General features: G+C 31.8%; 3 protein-coding genes across 3 annotated transcripts; 1 reads left to right on the forward strand and 2 right to left on the reverse strand.

Moving 5' to 3' along the window:
• The first annotated feature begins 3,470 nt into the window (after positions 1-3,470).
• On the forward strand, positions 3,471-5,618 carry LOC107481437 (uncharacterized). Its single transcript, XM_016101713.3, has 4 exons — positions 3,471-3,609; positions 4,054-4,320; positions 4,660-4,860; positions 4,943-5,618. Exons 1-4 carry the CDS (start codon positions 3,607-3,609, stop codon positions 5,204-5,206), a joined length of 735 nt encoding a protein of 244 aa, XP_015957199.1. The 5' UTR covers positions 3,471-3,606; the 3' UTR covers positions 5,207-5,618.
• A 1,854-nt stretch (positions 5,619-7,472) lies between these two features.
• On the reverse strand, positions 7,473-11,858 carry LOC107481436 (mitochondrial import receptor subunit TOM40-1). Its single transcript, XM_016101712.3, has 10 exons — positions 11,476-11,858; positions 11,273-11,375; positions 11,085-11,180; positions 10,742-10,792; positions 10,506-10,571; positions 9,951-10,052; positions 9,392-9,460; positions 9,220-9,303; positions 7,972-8,067; positions 7,473-7,824 (listed from the first exon to the last, which is right to left on the reverse strand). The coding sequence occupies exons 1-10, from the start codon at positions 11,676-11,678 to the stop codon at positions 7,768-7,770; spliced, it is 927 nt and encodes a 308-aa protein (XP_015957198.1). The 5' UTR covers positions 11,679-11,858; the 3' UTR covers positions 7,473-7,767.
• Positions 11,859-14,172: 2,314 nt separating this feature from the next.
• LOC107481435 (40S ribosomal protein S16) lies at positions 14,173-14,859 on the reverse strand. The gene has a single exon (XM_016101711.3). It carries the CDS (start codon positions 14,796-14,798, stop codon positions 14,361-14,363), a length of 438 nt encoding a protein of 145 aa, XP_015957197.1. The 5' UTR covers positions 14,799-14,859; the 3' UTR covers positions 14,173-14,360.
• Positions 14,860-16,925: the final 2,066 nt, after the last annotated feature.

Genomic DNA, 16,925 nt, shown 5'->3' on the forward strand with positions numbered 1-16,925 from the left:
TGTCAAAAATACTTGAAAAGAAAAAAGAGATATTGAAAATAAATTTAAATACATTGAGGTACTGCATAATTTTTTTTAAGATTTTATTGGAAATGTTTATTTTAGGTTATTAGTTGAATGTAATTTTAATTTTTTATAGTTAAAATTTAATTTAAAAATAATTTTAAATAAATAGTCACAAATCAAGGAGTAGAATAGTGTTACATTATCGTCAGATTCGTAATTAGAGTGTTACTTCTAATGTTTAATCCATGAAATTAGGGTGTAATCGAATTGGCTTGGGTTGGGTTTGGAAGAAATTGGAAACTGAATTGATTAAATTTGATCGTTTTGAAATAGATTGGATAAATATATTTTCGTGACTAAATTCGGACCGATCATGTCAGTTTGCATTAATTTAAATATGGAATTAGAATTAGATTTATAAAAAAAAAAGAAAAAAAGAAAAAAAATTTGCAACGAAGAAAAATAAGAATAAAAAGAATGTAAACAAGGTAGCGTTTGGTAGAAAGATAGAGATTGAAAGACTAAGACTGAGAGATAAAGACTGAAATAAATTTCAGTATTCTGTTTAATACAAAGTGAAAGTCAGAAATTGAAATAAGAATGAAGTTCTAATTTAATTTGTACAAAAGGTAAAATTAGAATTAATTAATTAATTGAAATAAGGATATTTTATGTATAAAATATTATTAAAATTTCAGTATCTGTTTCTAAAAATTTCAATCCTTTGTATCTCCAGTTTTTGGAGATACTGAAATACTTAAATTTTATGAATAGAGACAAAAATTTTAATATCAGTCTCTGAACCAATAAACATAATAGTATAATACTGAATTTTAGTCTCTGAATCTCTATCCCAGTACTTCAAACAAATGCTATCTAATGGTTGAAGTTTAATTAAAGTTAGGTAAAAATTATATAAATTTTTAAAATTAAAGTTAAATTCATAAATACTTTTATGTAATTAATGACATATAAATTTTGTTCTCTTTTAATATACTTACATAAAATAAATGGTATTTTGATCTTTTTATTTTAATATATTTAAATAATATTAATATTAAAAGAATATTTTTGTTTTTTAATTAAATAAATTTTAAATTAAAATTAAATAATTTTAATCTTAACGGGTATTCTTTAGTCTTTTAAAATTAATACTAAAAATATGTTTTGATTTTTTAATCTTTTAATCTTTTTATTTTTGTTTCAATTATAATGTTATAATAGTTTGTTTTAAATATTTTTTGGTAATTTTTTAAATATTATAATAATCTAATATGAATAATATTAATAAAAAATATAATAAATTCAAACTAATCCAAAATAAAATATTAATCTTAGTCTAAACAAATTTTAAATAAAAAATATAAAATAATCATAAATACTAATTTTTTTTAAACTCTTAAAATGAGTTTTAATATTTCAAAATTTCAAGAAGGATGAATGGCCTCCCTTCTTTCTAACACCAAAACCAAAAGCAATAGTAACTCTCTAGTGTCTAGAGTATACTAGTATAGAGGTGGAGAAATTCTTAGATATTCTTCTCATACAAGTCTTATATGATAGAATGTGACATCCGTCCCAGTTGGTCCACCATGAGGCTAGTATAAAAAATGACTTAAGAATATATAGGCTTCCTCGTTTTATATTATTTTTAAATAAAATATTTTCATTTGAGTAGTTAAAAAAATATATTTTTCGGAGTAAATAAAATTATCAACTATTTTCATAGATCTAAACTACAAAAATGGGAAAAAAAAGTTTCTCTTGTTGTAGGACTCCATGCTATGAAAACAATTTGTATGTGTAGATCAGACTTGTGTTTGCTGGGCTAATAATTTAATGAATAAAATAAAGAAGTAAATAACATTTTCTAGTATTTTGAGATTCCACTAATACTGTAAAAAAAAAGCAATCAAAATCATTCTTTTAATTAGGATTTGACTCGAATCAATTGAAAACTTCTATATTTGATTTGTGGTATAAAAAAATTAATTATAACAAAAATTGAAGAGTCCCCTAGAGAAATTAGATGTCCCGAGTGAAGAAGATATTGCTCTATATATATTAACGACGAGAAAACGCAATGAATAGTCAAAATCTAAAAACAACTTATTTTTGGCATGGTGTTCTAAAATAGGAAAAACTTTTCTTTCTCATTTTCCTAATTTAAGTGTACAAAAAATAGTTGACAAATTTACTTTGTTTTGGTATTTTAGATGTGCGAAAATATAGTCTCTTATTTTTTTTAACTGCGAAAACATAACTAAATATACAAAATAGTATATTTTTGTATCTACATTTAAATTGATAAATAATTGATTTTTTTATTTAAATGAAAAAAGCCTTTTTCCAATGTTAGTCTCTAGTACTTCCAAGTCAAAATCCATTGTTAAAATTCCTTGGATTTTAAAATTTTCTCTAAAAAAGATCTAAACATATTATTTTACCATTAAGAATCTTTTTCAAAAGGTCAATTGAAAATGATAAATTCTAACTGGATGCACAAAATCAAATAAAATTAGATACACAATTTTTCTCCTAATATGAAAAAATTGCATTGCAAATTAGAACAAACAAAGTTTATTTTCATATGTGTAAGAATGGTTTTTATTTTTAGAAAAAAAAAAGTGAAGTATTAATTACAGTTATTAATGCACCAACGTATTCAGCATGATTTGATTGTAATATATACAAAAATAAAAAATATATTAGACAATCAATATATTTTTGTAGTTATTTTATATTTAAATCAACATTAACCTAATTTTCAATTTTTAACTAAATATATCAATTCATAACGTTTTCCTCTAAAATTTAACACAAAAATTTATCAATATTCAACGTTTCTTAGTACCGTTTTGTTTTTTGTTTTTAAAAAGAAAAAAAAAAACTTAATTATAGATTTGTAGCCGCATGCCCAAGAAGCCACTATTAAGTTTTAAAGTTTAAAACAAAAAGAAGCAATAATAGTAAGTTGTCATTTGGAATTGGGGCAGCACATAATTGCTTTCCATATTCTAAACCAAAATAGTATATCCAATTAATCTATTTATTTATATGATTTAATGTGTAATTAAAAAAGATTAAAATAATAGAAATTAAATGATTACGAGAATTTCGGTTAAATTGGCGGGAAATGGGTGGGAGGCAGCTAGCGCCTTTTGGGGTTTTGCATTATTTTCTCACACGTGTGGGTCCCATCCTGCATTCAATCTCAACCAACCACCACCCTCCGATCACTCTCCGATCCAACGGTTCTCACCGCATTCCCATTCCCGCCTATCGTACGACACCTATACTCTGCACTCTGCAGCAAAAGAAACGATTTGGTTGGTCTCTTTTCATTTTTCATGAAAATAAATATTTCCTTGATAATTGCATTAATTATTATTTACCCTTCTTTTTCTTTTTCAAATCATCAAAATGTAAAACTAGAAAAAAAAAGCCCTTTTTAGTTTTTATTTTATTTTTTTCCATTTCTTTTCTCCCTATTTCTATTTCAATCGTTTCACATTCTCACAGACAGAGGTCTCTGTTTTTTTCTCTTTACTTCCCTTCAAGCCGCCTCTGCTACTCTCCAACCAAATCTCATTCCAAAAAATGGTATTTCTTCGTTCCTCACTTCTTTTTCAGCTTAATTTTTAATGGGCGTTCAAAAAGTTTGGATTTTTATCTTTCATTCCTTGTATTTTGATTGCAATTCCATGATCACTTCATACCTTATCTAGCATGAGCTTATTGTTGATCATTTGGATTAATCTTTATAAAATCACTTGTCAAGTTGTTACCCAGTAAAGATGCCAGTTTTAAGTGTGGATCGAATTTCCAAATTGAATCTATGGGTTAGGTTGGTTTGTTCTTGTATCTTGTATCTTAAATCTTAGGAAGTAGCATGTTTAGATTTTCTTGAAGAATAATCTGCTGGTACTTTGATGTGTAAAGTTTGATACTTTGATCAGAGATTGGTGAAATCTGTTATTTGCTTTCCTGCATCTGCCATTGAAGGGTTCTTGAACTCCTTTTACATCCAATGACTGAATTTTGCAGGTGGGGAATAATCATTCACAAAGGGAAAGGGAAAGGAATAGAGATTGGATTAAAGTTCTTATGAATAGCAATGGCCACTGTGATGATCATCCTGATCTTCGTTCTAAGGAAAAGAATTTTTTCTGTGTAGACTGTGCAGTTAGAATGTGTAAGAACTGTAAGGAAGCTCATTCCCTTCACAGAAGGTTTCAGATATACAAATATTCCTATCAAGATGTCTTCCGCCATTCCGAGCTGCAGAAATACTTTGACTGCTCAAAAATTCAGGTTTTCTCTTCTTTCTCACAATATTGTATTGATTTATTTGCCAATTGACCTAAATCAATTGAATTTCTTGATATCCATATTCCATACTAATTGATGCTATGAGATGCTTGATTTATTTTGATCTGATTGGTGATGCCCTACTTAATTTGCTGGTGCTATCATAGCTGAAATAAACCATGTTTATGCTTCATTTGGATTTAAGTAGTTGTTGATTTGTTGGACATTGTTGAAGTATCTAATTCACTAAACCTAACTGACCAATTAATAATAGTATGCTCTGAACATGAACCCTTTTTTTTCCTTCCTATAATGGTGACATGATTTTCTTGGCACTGACAGACTTACATATCCAACAATGAAAGGATTGTGCATCTAAAACCCCGGCCTTCAACTAATAAACCTAAAACTTCTGATCTAAGCCCTGATTCTAAATTCAAAGAATACAACTTTTCATCAAGAACAAAGCCGGGTGGTACATGTGAAGAATGTGGGAAACACTTACAAGATGAGCGGAATCGCTTCTGCTCTATTACATGCAAGGTAACAAGCCATGGTCTGGTTCAATTGTATACATGTTACTTATGTGCATTGTTTTTAATTTTGTTTCATGTGTAAATGTTAGGTCTCAGTGGTTCCCTTGGAAGCTCAAAACCAAGATCACAATCAATGTTCACAGAGGAGTTCGGTAGAATCTGCTAGTCAAAGTAGTAGGTTCATCAACACTCCAAAACCAGAAGGTAGTGATTTTACTTTAGATAACCAGAATTCAGAACCAGAGTCATCTTTATCTGAAGCTGAGCCATATGGATGGGTTGAAGTTGTTAACTACAGAAAGCGCCCAAGGAAAACAACCCCTCAAAGGCCTATTTTTGTTTTCATGTCCTAAGATTCGAAGTCATATCACTACTCTAATCAATTCCTTTCATTCTCCGATTATATTTTTTGTTTTCCATTTTTGGAGAATAAGATTTAAGATTTCTTGAACATTTGAGGGAATCTCAACCCCACTGTACCCCATATTGGGATTCAAGTATAAGCTGGGAGTTTGAGGTTTAGTTGCACTGAGAAAAGTAACCAGCTGAGCTTGTACAGCATAAGGGAACAACAATAGTAATCCAAAGACTTCAAAGGGTGCAAAGGGGTTACTCTCCATTCCATCCTTTTCAGTTCTTTATGGTTTAAACTTAGCATCTCTTATGATTGAATGACTCTTTAACAAAAAGAAAGACTCACTATAGTAATGTAAAATTTCATTTCTTTGATTTGCAGTCAGCATAGTTTTAACATCAATTATCTTCTGCACTTTGTGTCCCATGTGCACTAGGCAAAATTATGCATTCTGCAAGGAATAGCTCTTGCTATGCTTTTTCTCTGTAGGATTCCCGGCCTCTGACAGATAATTGATGGGATGATGTTTCAATTGTGAAGAATGAATAATAATTTTATAATGGGGTATGAGACCCTTCACAGTACAGGCAACAACTTGTGCCCATGTTTCCCTCACAACATGGCAGGCAGAAAGGACATGAAAGCTTATATAAGGTTGTTAAGTGAATAAGATGGCAAAGATTTAGTGTCCCCACAATCAATTATAAAGCCACAAATTTTGAACAATGAAGGTTTTCCTCCAAGTGATTTGTGAGTACTATAGTAGACATTAAATGTGGCATGCATTAAAAACGCAGCCCTTTTTAGACTTTTTCTGTACAAAAGAAGTTAAAGGGGGGCCAAATCTTGTGCCTGTGGAAGCACATGCATGATGCATGGTCAAAATAATTAACTTCCTCGCGGCACCACCGACTTTTATCGCACTTCTTTTGCGTTAACGTGCTTGGCTTGACTGCTTCAGGACAACTGGATTAGTATACACTGCTGTTGCTTTCAATTATTTAATTATGTTATGATACTTCTTCTAAGTTCTAACTGTGTGGATGCAGATAAATTAAAACCAAAAGAACCGTGTGGCATTTGAAATATTCAAAAGGCTCACTCATTTTGTTTTTTTAGGTGCCCTTTGATTTTCTTATATTCTATCTGCTATTATTCAAAAAATGTCTGGTTAACACTACGTTGGAAAAGTCAGTACAAAGTTTCGGTATTTTGACGGAGTTAAATTTGATATGAAATGTGTAGCCAACTTTTTCTGCACGCTTTGTGGGAATAGATGGCATTAGCTTCAGTTTCCCAGAATATCTTGTCGTTGAACAGAGTTGAAACTTTGTCGGAAATGACCTTCCAAGTTCCAAGTAGCGAGCCTTTTGAGAACCCTTATCTCCCTCAAGGTTCTGCACCGCAAAAGGATGTAAAGAAAATTACAAGTTTACAACAAAAAACAGAAGAAAAAATGACACAGTACTTATCCTTATCGACACATTAATAAGCCACATAAAGCCTTAATAGAAATGAATTATTGAATACTATCTTGTTTGGTGCAACTTTATACGAAATAAGGTGTTGGCAAGCCGATCTTTATTCAAGAAATCTTTTCTTCTAATATTATATATTTAGAACCCACAAAGTAGACACTAATATTAGTAGCACACTACAAGGTCATTTAGCCAAGGGGGCAAAGAAATATAAAATTGTTACAACACAGATAAACTTGACAAGTAAGAAATTATTTATGTGAAATTACTTGTTCAAATTAAAAACTGAATAACCAAGGTTTCTACATGTAAGATTATGGTATGTCAACGAATTTATGATAAAATATACAAACGCTGTTGGCCAACAAGAGGTGGATGTCAGCAAGTGTAACTTATCCGCAATGAATAGGGAGATTATTCTCCTTATTTTACATGAAACAAATTACTTTTATGCCTCAACAATATCTTTCTCACTAAAATTTATCACAAATTTACGTAGCGACTTAGCCTATAACATGACCATGAATTTAGGTCCTCTAAAATGAAGTTAATAAAGTAGTAAAGTGAAGAGTTAATCACCATTGATTTTGTAACTTCCATGAAATGTGTCCCACTAATTTAATTTAAGAATGATTAACTCCTCATTTTACCACTTTACCAACTCTTCACTTTAAAGGATCTTTGATCCACATGACAATACCAGTAACACAGGCATTCATCTTGCAGCAGTCACATTAGGTCCTCAAAAAACAAAATTGGATGCGTGTAAAACAAGCACCACAATCATTATTGGAAATGAATCTCATAATATGCATTAATCAGATATCACTCTACATCCCCCTCAAGGGAAAACAGGGCAAGAGTCCAAATAAATCAAAGATCCTCTTTTTAGGCACAAGTTCCAAATAAATTGGCGACTACTAAAATCTCTGCAGTAACTCGTGAATTATAATAATGTACTTTTCCCGGCACAAATGATCTTTCCTCCTTTGATTTTGTTCTTTTCTAGAAATAAAGGAAAAGGAAGCAAGAGAGCTTGCTAAACTAGATGCAATGGAAACATAAGTCTACTCATGCTAATCTACTCTCCAACGGTCAAACCAAACCCGAATTTGTAATCTTTTTTCTTGTGGTCAAGCTGCAATGAAGAAATATGAAACCCATGTCAAGGCAAAGCAAAATCTGACAAATTATCAAAGAGATTTTACAGAAGTTGATTTTCATGCGTTCTACACATAATCCTCAATCCTAACAATAATACGGAATAGAAGTTAAGTCCTCTGACCTCTGCAGAAAGTATAAAATTCAGGCCCATGTTTAATCGCTCCTCCAAAAACGCAGCGCAACAACCATTGGAATCAATCTTTCCCCTTAGGCGGCACTATAATGCATAACAAGATTTGGGAAATACATGAGATCACTCATAAACAGGACATTATCATTACAATTTGACATTATTATCCAATAAGGATCGGCAGAATAATGGGCTTCAGGATCACAAAAAGAAGAACTTCAAAATGGCTTTACAGCCAAATAATGAATTCACTAAACTACACAATCCACTTAGTGAAAGGACCTATCAATATCATGAATACGTAATATTAAACTTAATGATCCGAATAACTGAATATACAGTTTTTCCTTTCTTTTTTCCCAATCATTTAATTTATTCATCTGTTTTTCCAGTTGAATGGAATCAGCCAATCAGGGTTAGTTACATTTCTGTATGTTCTCATAATTAAATTTAATATCCATTTTCTTCTGTTGGAATGTAAAATTGAGAACTAAATCCCCATTACAACTCGCAGAAAGCTAAAAAAAATATGGGGTTCATTAAAATTAACAAGGGAAAGCTTTCCATGGTTGATTTTTTTTCTTTTTTTTTTTGCTCTCCTATTGGATATTGTGTTCATAAGGACGATCCCTTCCTCTTATATCTTTAAGTTGTACATCTCAGCTATTAAAGATTCTTAGACAATAAAGTTTTAAGATTGTAGTTTCTTGCCAAAAAAAAATTTAGGGTACAAAAATCTGAGTAAAAAGTAAAAACTAAATATGTTACAAGTGTAACTATTGTTCCATTTTTCACACTAAAGTAGAAACCACAAACACGTAGACCCCACTCTTGTTACCAATTAAAACTTCAGGGAAAAACTATTTCACAGGTCCAGATTATATGGAGGTGCAAACAAATTGCACTGCCAACTAATGGCATGTTCTAGTGGTATTTTTAGCCAAGCAACCGTTATGCACTTTGAAGAATGACTTGTGCATAGATTAAAATATTATACAATAATTCATACAATCTATATGTATATTTAAGTTTGAATGTTGATATGATGTTATTATTGATGTGAACCGAGGTGCACATACAAAGAACAGGGGAACTTTAAAGTGCATCAAGATGTGATGCACAAAAGATAGGCTACAAGTCTGAGTTCATTCCTATGATCCTGCTAATTTTACCAACAGTCACATTAATTTCTGTATTAAATCCGACATCTGACTTAATTCATGGAAGATAAAATATTACCTGTCTTAGTATGTAATCATATCCAAAGCTAGCCGTGACATCTCGTGACAAGTAGTTGCACAGTAACTCAGTCGCTAAAGAAACCTGAAAGATACATTTAAAATGAGAAATAAAAAAATGTTTCAATTGAAAAGCAATATAAATGTAGTTCATAAGCTCATAATTGACTCACCTTCTCAGATACTTTCTGAACATAGCTTGCAAGAACCATTCCAGTGCTAGCAACTTGTGCCGTAGCAACCTGGATGCACATGAATAAATTGATCCAGCTAAATGTTTTACTTAGTTTTTACGATAAGCCAGTTAAATCATGAAAAAAAATGACAATATAATGAAGTGTTACTATAGAACTTATTATAATGCATAGTATGACTGAAACTATAATTTTAATGCTTCCAAGAGGATTACAAGTAGCACAGAATATATGCGAGCCATGGATGTGTATCTCAATGCAAAACAAGATATGAAAATGTGTCTAGGAGAGGATCAAAGAACATCATTGCTTTGACCAATGAACTTGCACGGTTCAGAAGCATCTCATATACAGCTCATCCATACCACATGTACTCAAAAGACTAGAAAAAGACAAGCCTAGAATTTGGCATATGAAGCAGCGCAATAGCAGCAGATCAAATATTCTAAAAAATACAAAGCATTTAAAATAAGGAGTATAATCAATAGCCACAATCCTTGAGCAAATGTAAGCAGTCGAAATTCTTAAGTGACCCTACCCATTTGTCAGTGTTATAGCGAGCAGCATAACCAACACCAGACTTACGATGCTGTCCAGCCCAAAATACCTCCGCGCCCAATGATAAGTTACGAGTCACGCTCTGGACAAAATAAAGTAAATACTTCAGTATTAATTCACATACATCCTTTAATTATCTTTATAGAGACAAGGTAACAATTATGCATCAAGACATGGTAACATCAGGGCAAAAATTGACCAAAGTAGTCTAAATTTATCTAAAATATAAATAAATAGATAAATAGATAAAAAATGCTAATAATCTTCAAAATTTCATTGGAAAAGAATCGTGAGCATAATAACAACCTAATGAAATTAAAAATAGCTAAACCCTAAGAACCTTGGTTAAAGAAAGGATCATACTTTTTTTGGAGAAAGAAAAAAAATTGCAGCACAACCAATATATAATTAGACATTATAGACCGCTTAAAAACTAATACACTGTCTAGTTTTATCATCCCGTACGGATTGTCACTAGAATTTGTGCTTAAAAAAAAGGTATGGAAGTCTTGCATACTGCACGCTGAACCTTTACCTGAATATAACTTGCTCCGAGTAAGGCACCATTCCCAAGTTGAAACTGTGACCTATAGTCTTTTCCCTGTAAAATTACAGTTAATCATATAAACAAAAGAGATGAGAGAGAGAGAGCGAGAGGGGGGCTTGAAGGCAGTTCTTGTGGTTAGTATATAAAACTCCCATTAAGTCACACTAATACAATATATGTCAAAAAAGGGGGAAAAATGATCTAGGAAGGTTAAAGCAATTGACCTTGTAATCAAAGTTGACCATCCCTTGAGACATGTGTGGCTCATTCGTAAGCTGGAGAAGCAAACAAGAAACAGTAGGTTATGGTTAGCCAAAAGGAGAATTAGCAATAAGAAACATGAGAATGGGAAGGGGGTTGTCATAGATCAAATATTGGATGAATAAAAATGAACATAATGCTCATTCAACAACTCTTGCACGTTATCAAGTTAAAGCTGAATCTGTAGTCAACAAAACAAAACAGCACTAAATTCTTGTAAATATAAGGTGTACCAAAATATCAAAGGTTCATAAACAACAGAAAAATTGTGGCATTTCCCTTATAATAGAAAAGGAGCATAAATACCTGAGCATTGGCTTTAAGAGTGAGATTTTCAGAGACCTCGTACTTGACTCTTGCATTGAGCCTTCCATCAGTCAATATTCTCCCCAACAGCATCAACTAAAGCAAGCACAATAATATCATCGTCAATGAGAGTTGGAACTTACAACAACGAAACGAAACTAAGCAAAATCAGAGGGGGGGAAAAGCACCTTGGGATGATCAATGAAGGTTGCACCAAACTCATAGTTAGCGGTAGGGATCTTAATAGTCTCCGTTGACTGAGAAGGGATCTCAGTAGGCCCCATCGAAACGCTGGTCGCAATCAGATTCCAACCAACAACCAAATAAACAAATTAGATAAATATTTTTGCATAATTTAATTTGAAGTCAGCTAAAAGATATGAAGAGGTACCTGTGATTGAGGGAGAATTTCTGGTTGAGCATCTTGGTGAAATCAAAACGCATACCCTCGAAAAGCTCTGGCTTCAAAGAAACTGAAAAGAGAAAGCAGGATGAAGCTTCACGGTGGAGCTCTTCGAAGGGAATAGGACATGGGAGGTTGAAGTAGTCGACCTTCTCATCGAGCTTGGTGTCGGTGGGAGGCGCCTGAGCCATTATTGTTGGTGCAGAGTGAGAGTGAGGTGTGAGGTGTGAAAGAGAATCTGTATCACAAATGAAATGAGTGATTCTTTCTATTCTCTTTCTAAAACCCCGGAAGGCTTCGACGGCTGCCTGCTAAAACCCTAAGCTTCTGTTTCGTAAGCTGCCCGCTTCTCCTCACTCCTCTCTCTCACACTTTCTTTCTCTCTCTCTCTATACCTGGACTGGACCCAACCCGTTGCGCATACATTTCCAACCCGACCCGGATCCATGTTACAATGCTGCGGCCCGGGTTTCTTTCAGTAGGTTCCCCCCCCTTTTTTTTTCCTAAAGTCACATTTGCATTAGAGTCAAAGTGACGATCTAGATTTTGAATTAATTAGTCCCAAAAAATATTAATTTAATTTTTTAAGATAGTAAATAGTGGATTCATCATGTTTTTCTATTAATTTATAAAGTAAAATTTAGCGATAATATTTATATATACTGTTAATTACTCTGATTTGTCTATCTATGAAAGATAGTAATAATTTACTTGTTTTGATGAAATTTATAATAAATAATAAATATTTCACTGTCCAAAACTAAATTATTTTTATGTTCATGTGACAACGAGACATATACCACTATAAATAATGAAACATGAATAATTTCATTGCATTCGTACTATTCATTAACAAAAAATATACATGTTCACTGGTTACAATCTTAAAGGACCTAATTGATATTTTTTTTAAAGACTAATTAGTCCAAAATCAACATATTTGAAGACTAATTGCCAATTTACTCTTTGCATCAGTTTAATAAATAAAACCACGTTTATAAAAAAAATCAGCTGTTGTGTATTTAAATTTATATTTCATATTTTAATATATATTTTATATAAATATTTGATTTGGTAATTCCGTAACTGTTTGTGATGTATATAGATATTTAATGTACAAAAGAAATTGAATGTAATTTTATTATTTGCCTTGCTAATATCATGGAGTAAAATGATTTATAATTTATGATTGACAAAGAAGGCACTTACATTCATTCAAACTTTCATAATTTTATTCCTTCCATATAAACGAATAATTTTAAATTCTTAAACAATGCTTTTATGATGCTCTCATTAGAACCCAAGTCCGAAGCCAAGCTCCAACTTTCTTCTCTTGTTCTCCAAAAATAGAGGGAAAGGTATGACTGGTAGCAAGGTGCCAAAGAAATTAATCATATCACAATTAATACTTCAAAAACTTAGGGTCAGAATGTGAAGCCGAATGCATGCCTTCTGTGTCCTTTAATCGATTCTCGAATCTATAACTGAAACAAATAATTTATTCACTTCGGTCTAGGTTTAATCAACTTTATTGAAATACTACTTGTATTAAAAAATAACTCCAAATACATTGATTTTTTTCTAGAATTAATCGAATCAGATTACAAAAAATTTAAAAAGATAGCACAATGAAACAATTATTTAATACGACATTTGAACTGACTTACTACTCAAGTAACTTTATGATCTATTATTACTTTATTTGTGTGATTGAAGTACTTATAAACTGGACACATAGTACTCTAATGAAAAGCTTTTAATTATTAAACACTATATTCATCGCTTATAGGACAATAGCATCCCACATAATAGACACAAGGAGAGACAGGGAATCAACGATGATTCAATATTTTGTTAACACAATACGCGGCTATTAGGGCCATAGGCCATTGGATCCATAAACAATGAAGCTCGGATACGAGTATATGTTATGAATTACGACAGATTCTGACGATTAACTAATACTTTGACATGATTTATTATTTGAGTGATTGCAGTATGATTTAAACGTAATTTACTGCTCAAAGAAAATTTAAAAGATGGCAAAGCAACACACATTTTCGTATACAAGAAACATAAGTCCACCCAATAATGTACGTGTGTTGGGAGCATTTATAAATTCCAAATAACATTTAGTTTCAAACATACAAGAACACTATCTCGGAAATATACATTAAAAAAGTTTATTTTATAAATTAGATACAGCCAAGGAACAAAATCGTGTCACATTTATCCAGAGTCAGGTTAAGACGAAATGAAACCAATACTATTCCAAAAAGATAAGCATAGAGAGCCTTCAAAGAGGTAAGAGGAATGAATGATGATTGATATTTGGGTATGTGATGATCCTATCAAGCTATATTCCGTTCTAGAGGCTGATATGCTGGGTATTTTGATTTGATTGCAAAAGTTCAACACCACAAATAAAATAAGAAAAAAATTACAGAAACTCAAGCAAACAACCGAGACATACCTACCCTACGCAATGAAAACAGTGAATCACACACCATGATTCCATTCGGCTCCATCAATCATATAATATATCTCAACAAATGGAAACCTCAATTATGCGATATTCGCCACAAGGAACAGAATAAACAAACATTAACAAAAGCACGAACAACAACAAATAATTACGCAGCAGCAGCTAGAAAAACAAATAAAATACGAAACCGGAGAACCATATAAAATAATGTTATACCTGTATTCAAAGGGCTAAATAACTAAGTTCAATTAAAACCGAAATATAGCGTCTCAACGCAGCAAGCAAAATCACAGAACTAAAATTCAAGCTCAAAAGTTTTTAACATAACATTAAAGGTAAAAAAGACGTTTCCAAAACTGAAAGATGAAATAAAAAGAGAGAAATTCCCTTAACGGTAGGACTTCTGGAACCTAGCACGAGCACCACGACCACCGAACTTCTTGGGCTCGCAGCGCCTTGGATCGGCGACGAGGAGGGTTCGGTCGTACCTGACAAGAATGTCCTTGATCTCCTTCTTGCTCTGCTCGTCCACATACTTCTGGTAGAACGCAACAAGAGCCTTCGCTATGCTCTGCCTTATGGCGTAGATCTGAGAAGTGTGTCCTCCTCCCTTCACGCGGATGCGCATGTCAACGCCGGCGAATCGGTGCCTTCCGAGCAGCAGGATTGGCTCGAACGCCTTGAACCGCAGGATCTCCGGCTCCACAAGCTCGATTGGGCAACCGTTGATCTTGATGAGGCCGCGTCCTCTCTTGCAGTATGTGACGGCCACCGCAGTCTTCTTGCGGCCGAAGCACTGTACTTGCTCCAGTGGTTGCTGCGCCATTTTCGTCTTGCTGGCTTCCTCTCTCCTTCTTCTTATTCTTCAGAGGGATTAGGGTTTGGAATGAGCTTGTGGCTGCTTATATATTGTGTCGATAAATTAGGGTTTTTTTTTTTTGTCTTGATGTATTAGGTTTTTTTGAGTTGGTGAATGACCATTTGGACCCTCCTTATTTATTTATTTTTTTGGTAAGGTAAAGGGACCTAAGCCCATGGACCCTCCTTATTACACTACTGTGTCGTGGCTATACGAGCCGGGCTTTGATAAACCAATGCCCTATTTCTTTCACCGGACTGGGCTAAAATAACAATACTAATATCTAGACCAAAAAAAAAAAAACAATACTAATATAGAATAATTAATGGGAAAATTGGTGCCATTGACCATTATGAGACTTTAATTAACAAAAGGACCAATTATATTAAAAGGGTTTAACTAACATATGTTTAGGGTACATGATAAATTTATCATTAATAAAAAATTGATAATATTTTTATTTAAAGAATACAAAACAAATGCATTAAAAACCTGAATTTTTTTTATATTTTTAATAAAATTTTTCTACTAATAACAAGCTTATCATGTACCTTTAGAGCATATGTTAATTAAATCCATATCAAAATTATTAAAAAGGACTATATAGATTATATTAAAAAAGAAATAAATAAGATTTGGAATGATAAAATTATCTTTTTTTTTTGTTCTTTCTCCATTATCTCTATTATCATTGTGCTTTCTTTTTTTCTTTTTTGATATATCTTTTTTTTTATTTTTGTCAACTTTATCTTCTTGTGCATTAATACTTTTAGCAAAGGTAGAACAGAGCTACCTAAATATGATAAAAATATCAGAATATAAGAAGATGAAGTCGACAAAAAAAAAATTGCCAAGAAAGAGAAAGCACATTAAATTTTATTTGTTAATTTTTTTAATATAATATCTATTTAGCTTTTTTAATAATTTTGATATGATTTGTCCTTCTAAGGAGCTGATAGCATGTTTCTTCTTATAAGAACAAAATGTTTATTGGAATAAGGAATTACAATTGTCATATATGGGCTGAAGACCCAATCACTATATCAATGCTCTAACATTAAGTTCCAAGGGTCATATGCATGAATTTTTAAATTAATTTGTGATAGTTAGGGCTGGCAATATATATTTTATTTGCGGATATTTAATCCGGACCAACCTGTTTGGTTAGGGTTGTCTATCTTATTCTACTTGCATCTTTAATATATTATATAATATATATGTAAAAATTATGTATGTAGTGAAGAAAGTGAGTTTTGTACTCACAATCTTCTTCTTATAAAAATTTGAAATAAGCACTAAGTTAGTTGATGATCATATTATTTATAATTTTATGTTGGATTTTTTTAAGATTTTATTATTTTTAATTTTAATTTGAACTTAGTTTTTTATTTTCTATTTTATTAATATGTATGAAATTTGAAATAGTTGAATTTTATATTTATTTGAGTTTTTTTTTTTGTTTCTGTAGGTAGGATCGGGTAGGATACATAATTTAGAATTTTAGAGTGCGGGTAGGATTAGGGTTGAGAGATTATCAACCCGCAGATAAAGTAGGGTAAAATTTTAAAAGAGTTTTCAACCTACAGGTAGGGTTAGGGTAGAGTCTAAACCCTATTCTACTCTATCCATTGCCAACCCTAATGATAGTCTAGCAATTATTTTATTATTATTCTGTTTAAGTAAGTATTAGTGATTTGAATTTTATTTTGTGTATGCAATAATTCACTAGTCATTGGCAAAATTCTTAAATGAAATCTTACTGCGTAAAATATTAATTATTGACTTATCGAGTTGGGAGATAAAAAAAAACATGCATGAACTTAAAAAAAAACAATAATTCTATATGTTTTAATTATAGGGTGGGGCATGAGCCTTGAAGGAAGAAAAGGGGCATAAGGTGGATCCTCCAAATATAGTCTTTCACCATTGTTAGATAAATGATTAGCATTTATTAATGATAAAATTGTAACTTAAAGTATCGAGTAAATTCCCATGCTATATGTTGATATGTAAATCTCATGAGTCAAACAAAGAGTAATGTTAATAAGTTATTAAACAAAACAGAAAAAGAGAATAGCGAAGGTGAATAAAGGA

The sequence above is a fragment of the Arachis duranensis genome, chromosome 3 (genome assembly GCF_000817695.3).
Source record: "Arachis duranensis cultivar V14167 chromosome 3, aradu.V14167.gnm2.J7QH, whole genome shotgun sequence".
Lineage (NCBI taxonomy): Eukaryota > Viridiplantae > Streptophyta > Magnoliopsida > Fabales > Fabaceae > Arachis > Arachis duranensis.

What these genes read in the sequence shown, in the direction of transcription:
- LOC107481437 (XM_016101713.3), top strand. An exon ending in TTGACTGCTCAAAAATTCAG is followed by an intron (nt 4,321 to 4,659) that starts GTTTTCTCTTCT and finishes TGGCACTGACAG; the next exon opens with ACTTACATATCCAACAATGA. An exon ending in TCTGCTCTATTACATGCAAG is followed by an intron (nt 4,861 to 4,942) that starts GTAACAAGCCAT and finishes TGTAAATGTTAG; the next exon opens with GTCTCAGTGGTTCCCTTGGA.
- LOC107481436 (XM_016101712.3), bottom strand. Translation starts at nt 11,678, where the DNA reads ATGGCTCAGGCGCCTCCCACCGACACCAAGCTCGATGAGAAGGTCGAC. An exon ending in TCGGAGCAAGTTATATTCAG is followed by an intron (nt 10,053 to 10,505) that starts GTAAAGGTTCAG and finishes TATTTTGTCCAG; the next exon opens with AGCGTGACTCGTAACTTATC. An exon ending in ATGATTACATACTAAGACAG is followed by an intron (nt 8,068 to 9,219) that starts GTAATATTTTAT and finishes TATGCATTATAG; the next exon opens with TGCCGCCTAAGGGGAAAGAT.
- LOC107481435 (XM_016101711.3), bottom strand. Translation starts at nt 14,798, where the DNA reads ATGGCGCAGCAACCACTGGAGCAAGTACAGTGCTTCGGCCGCAAGAAG.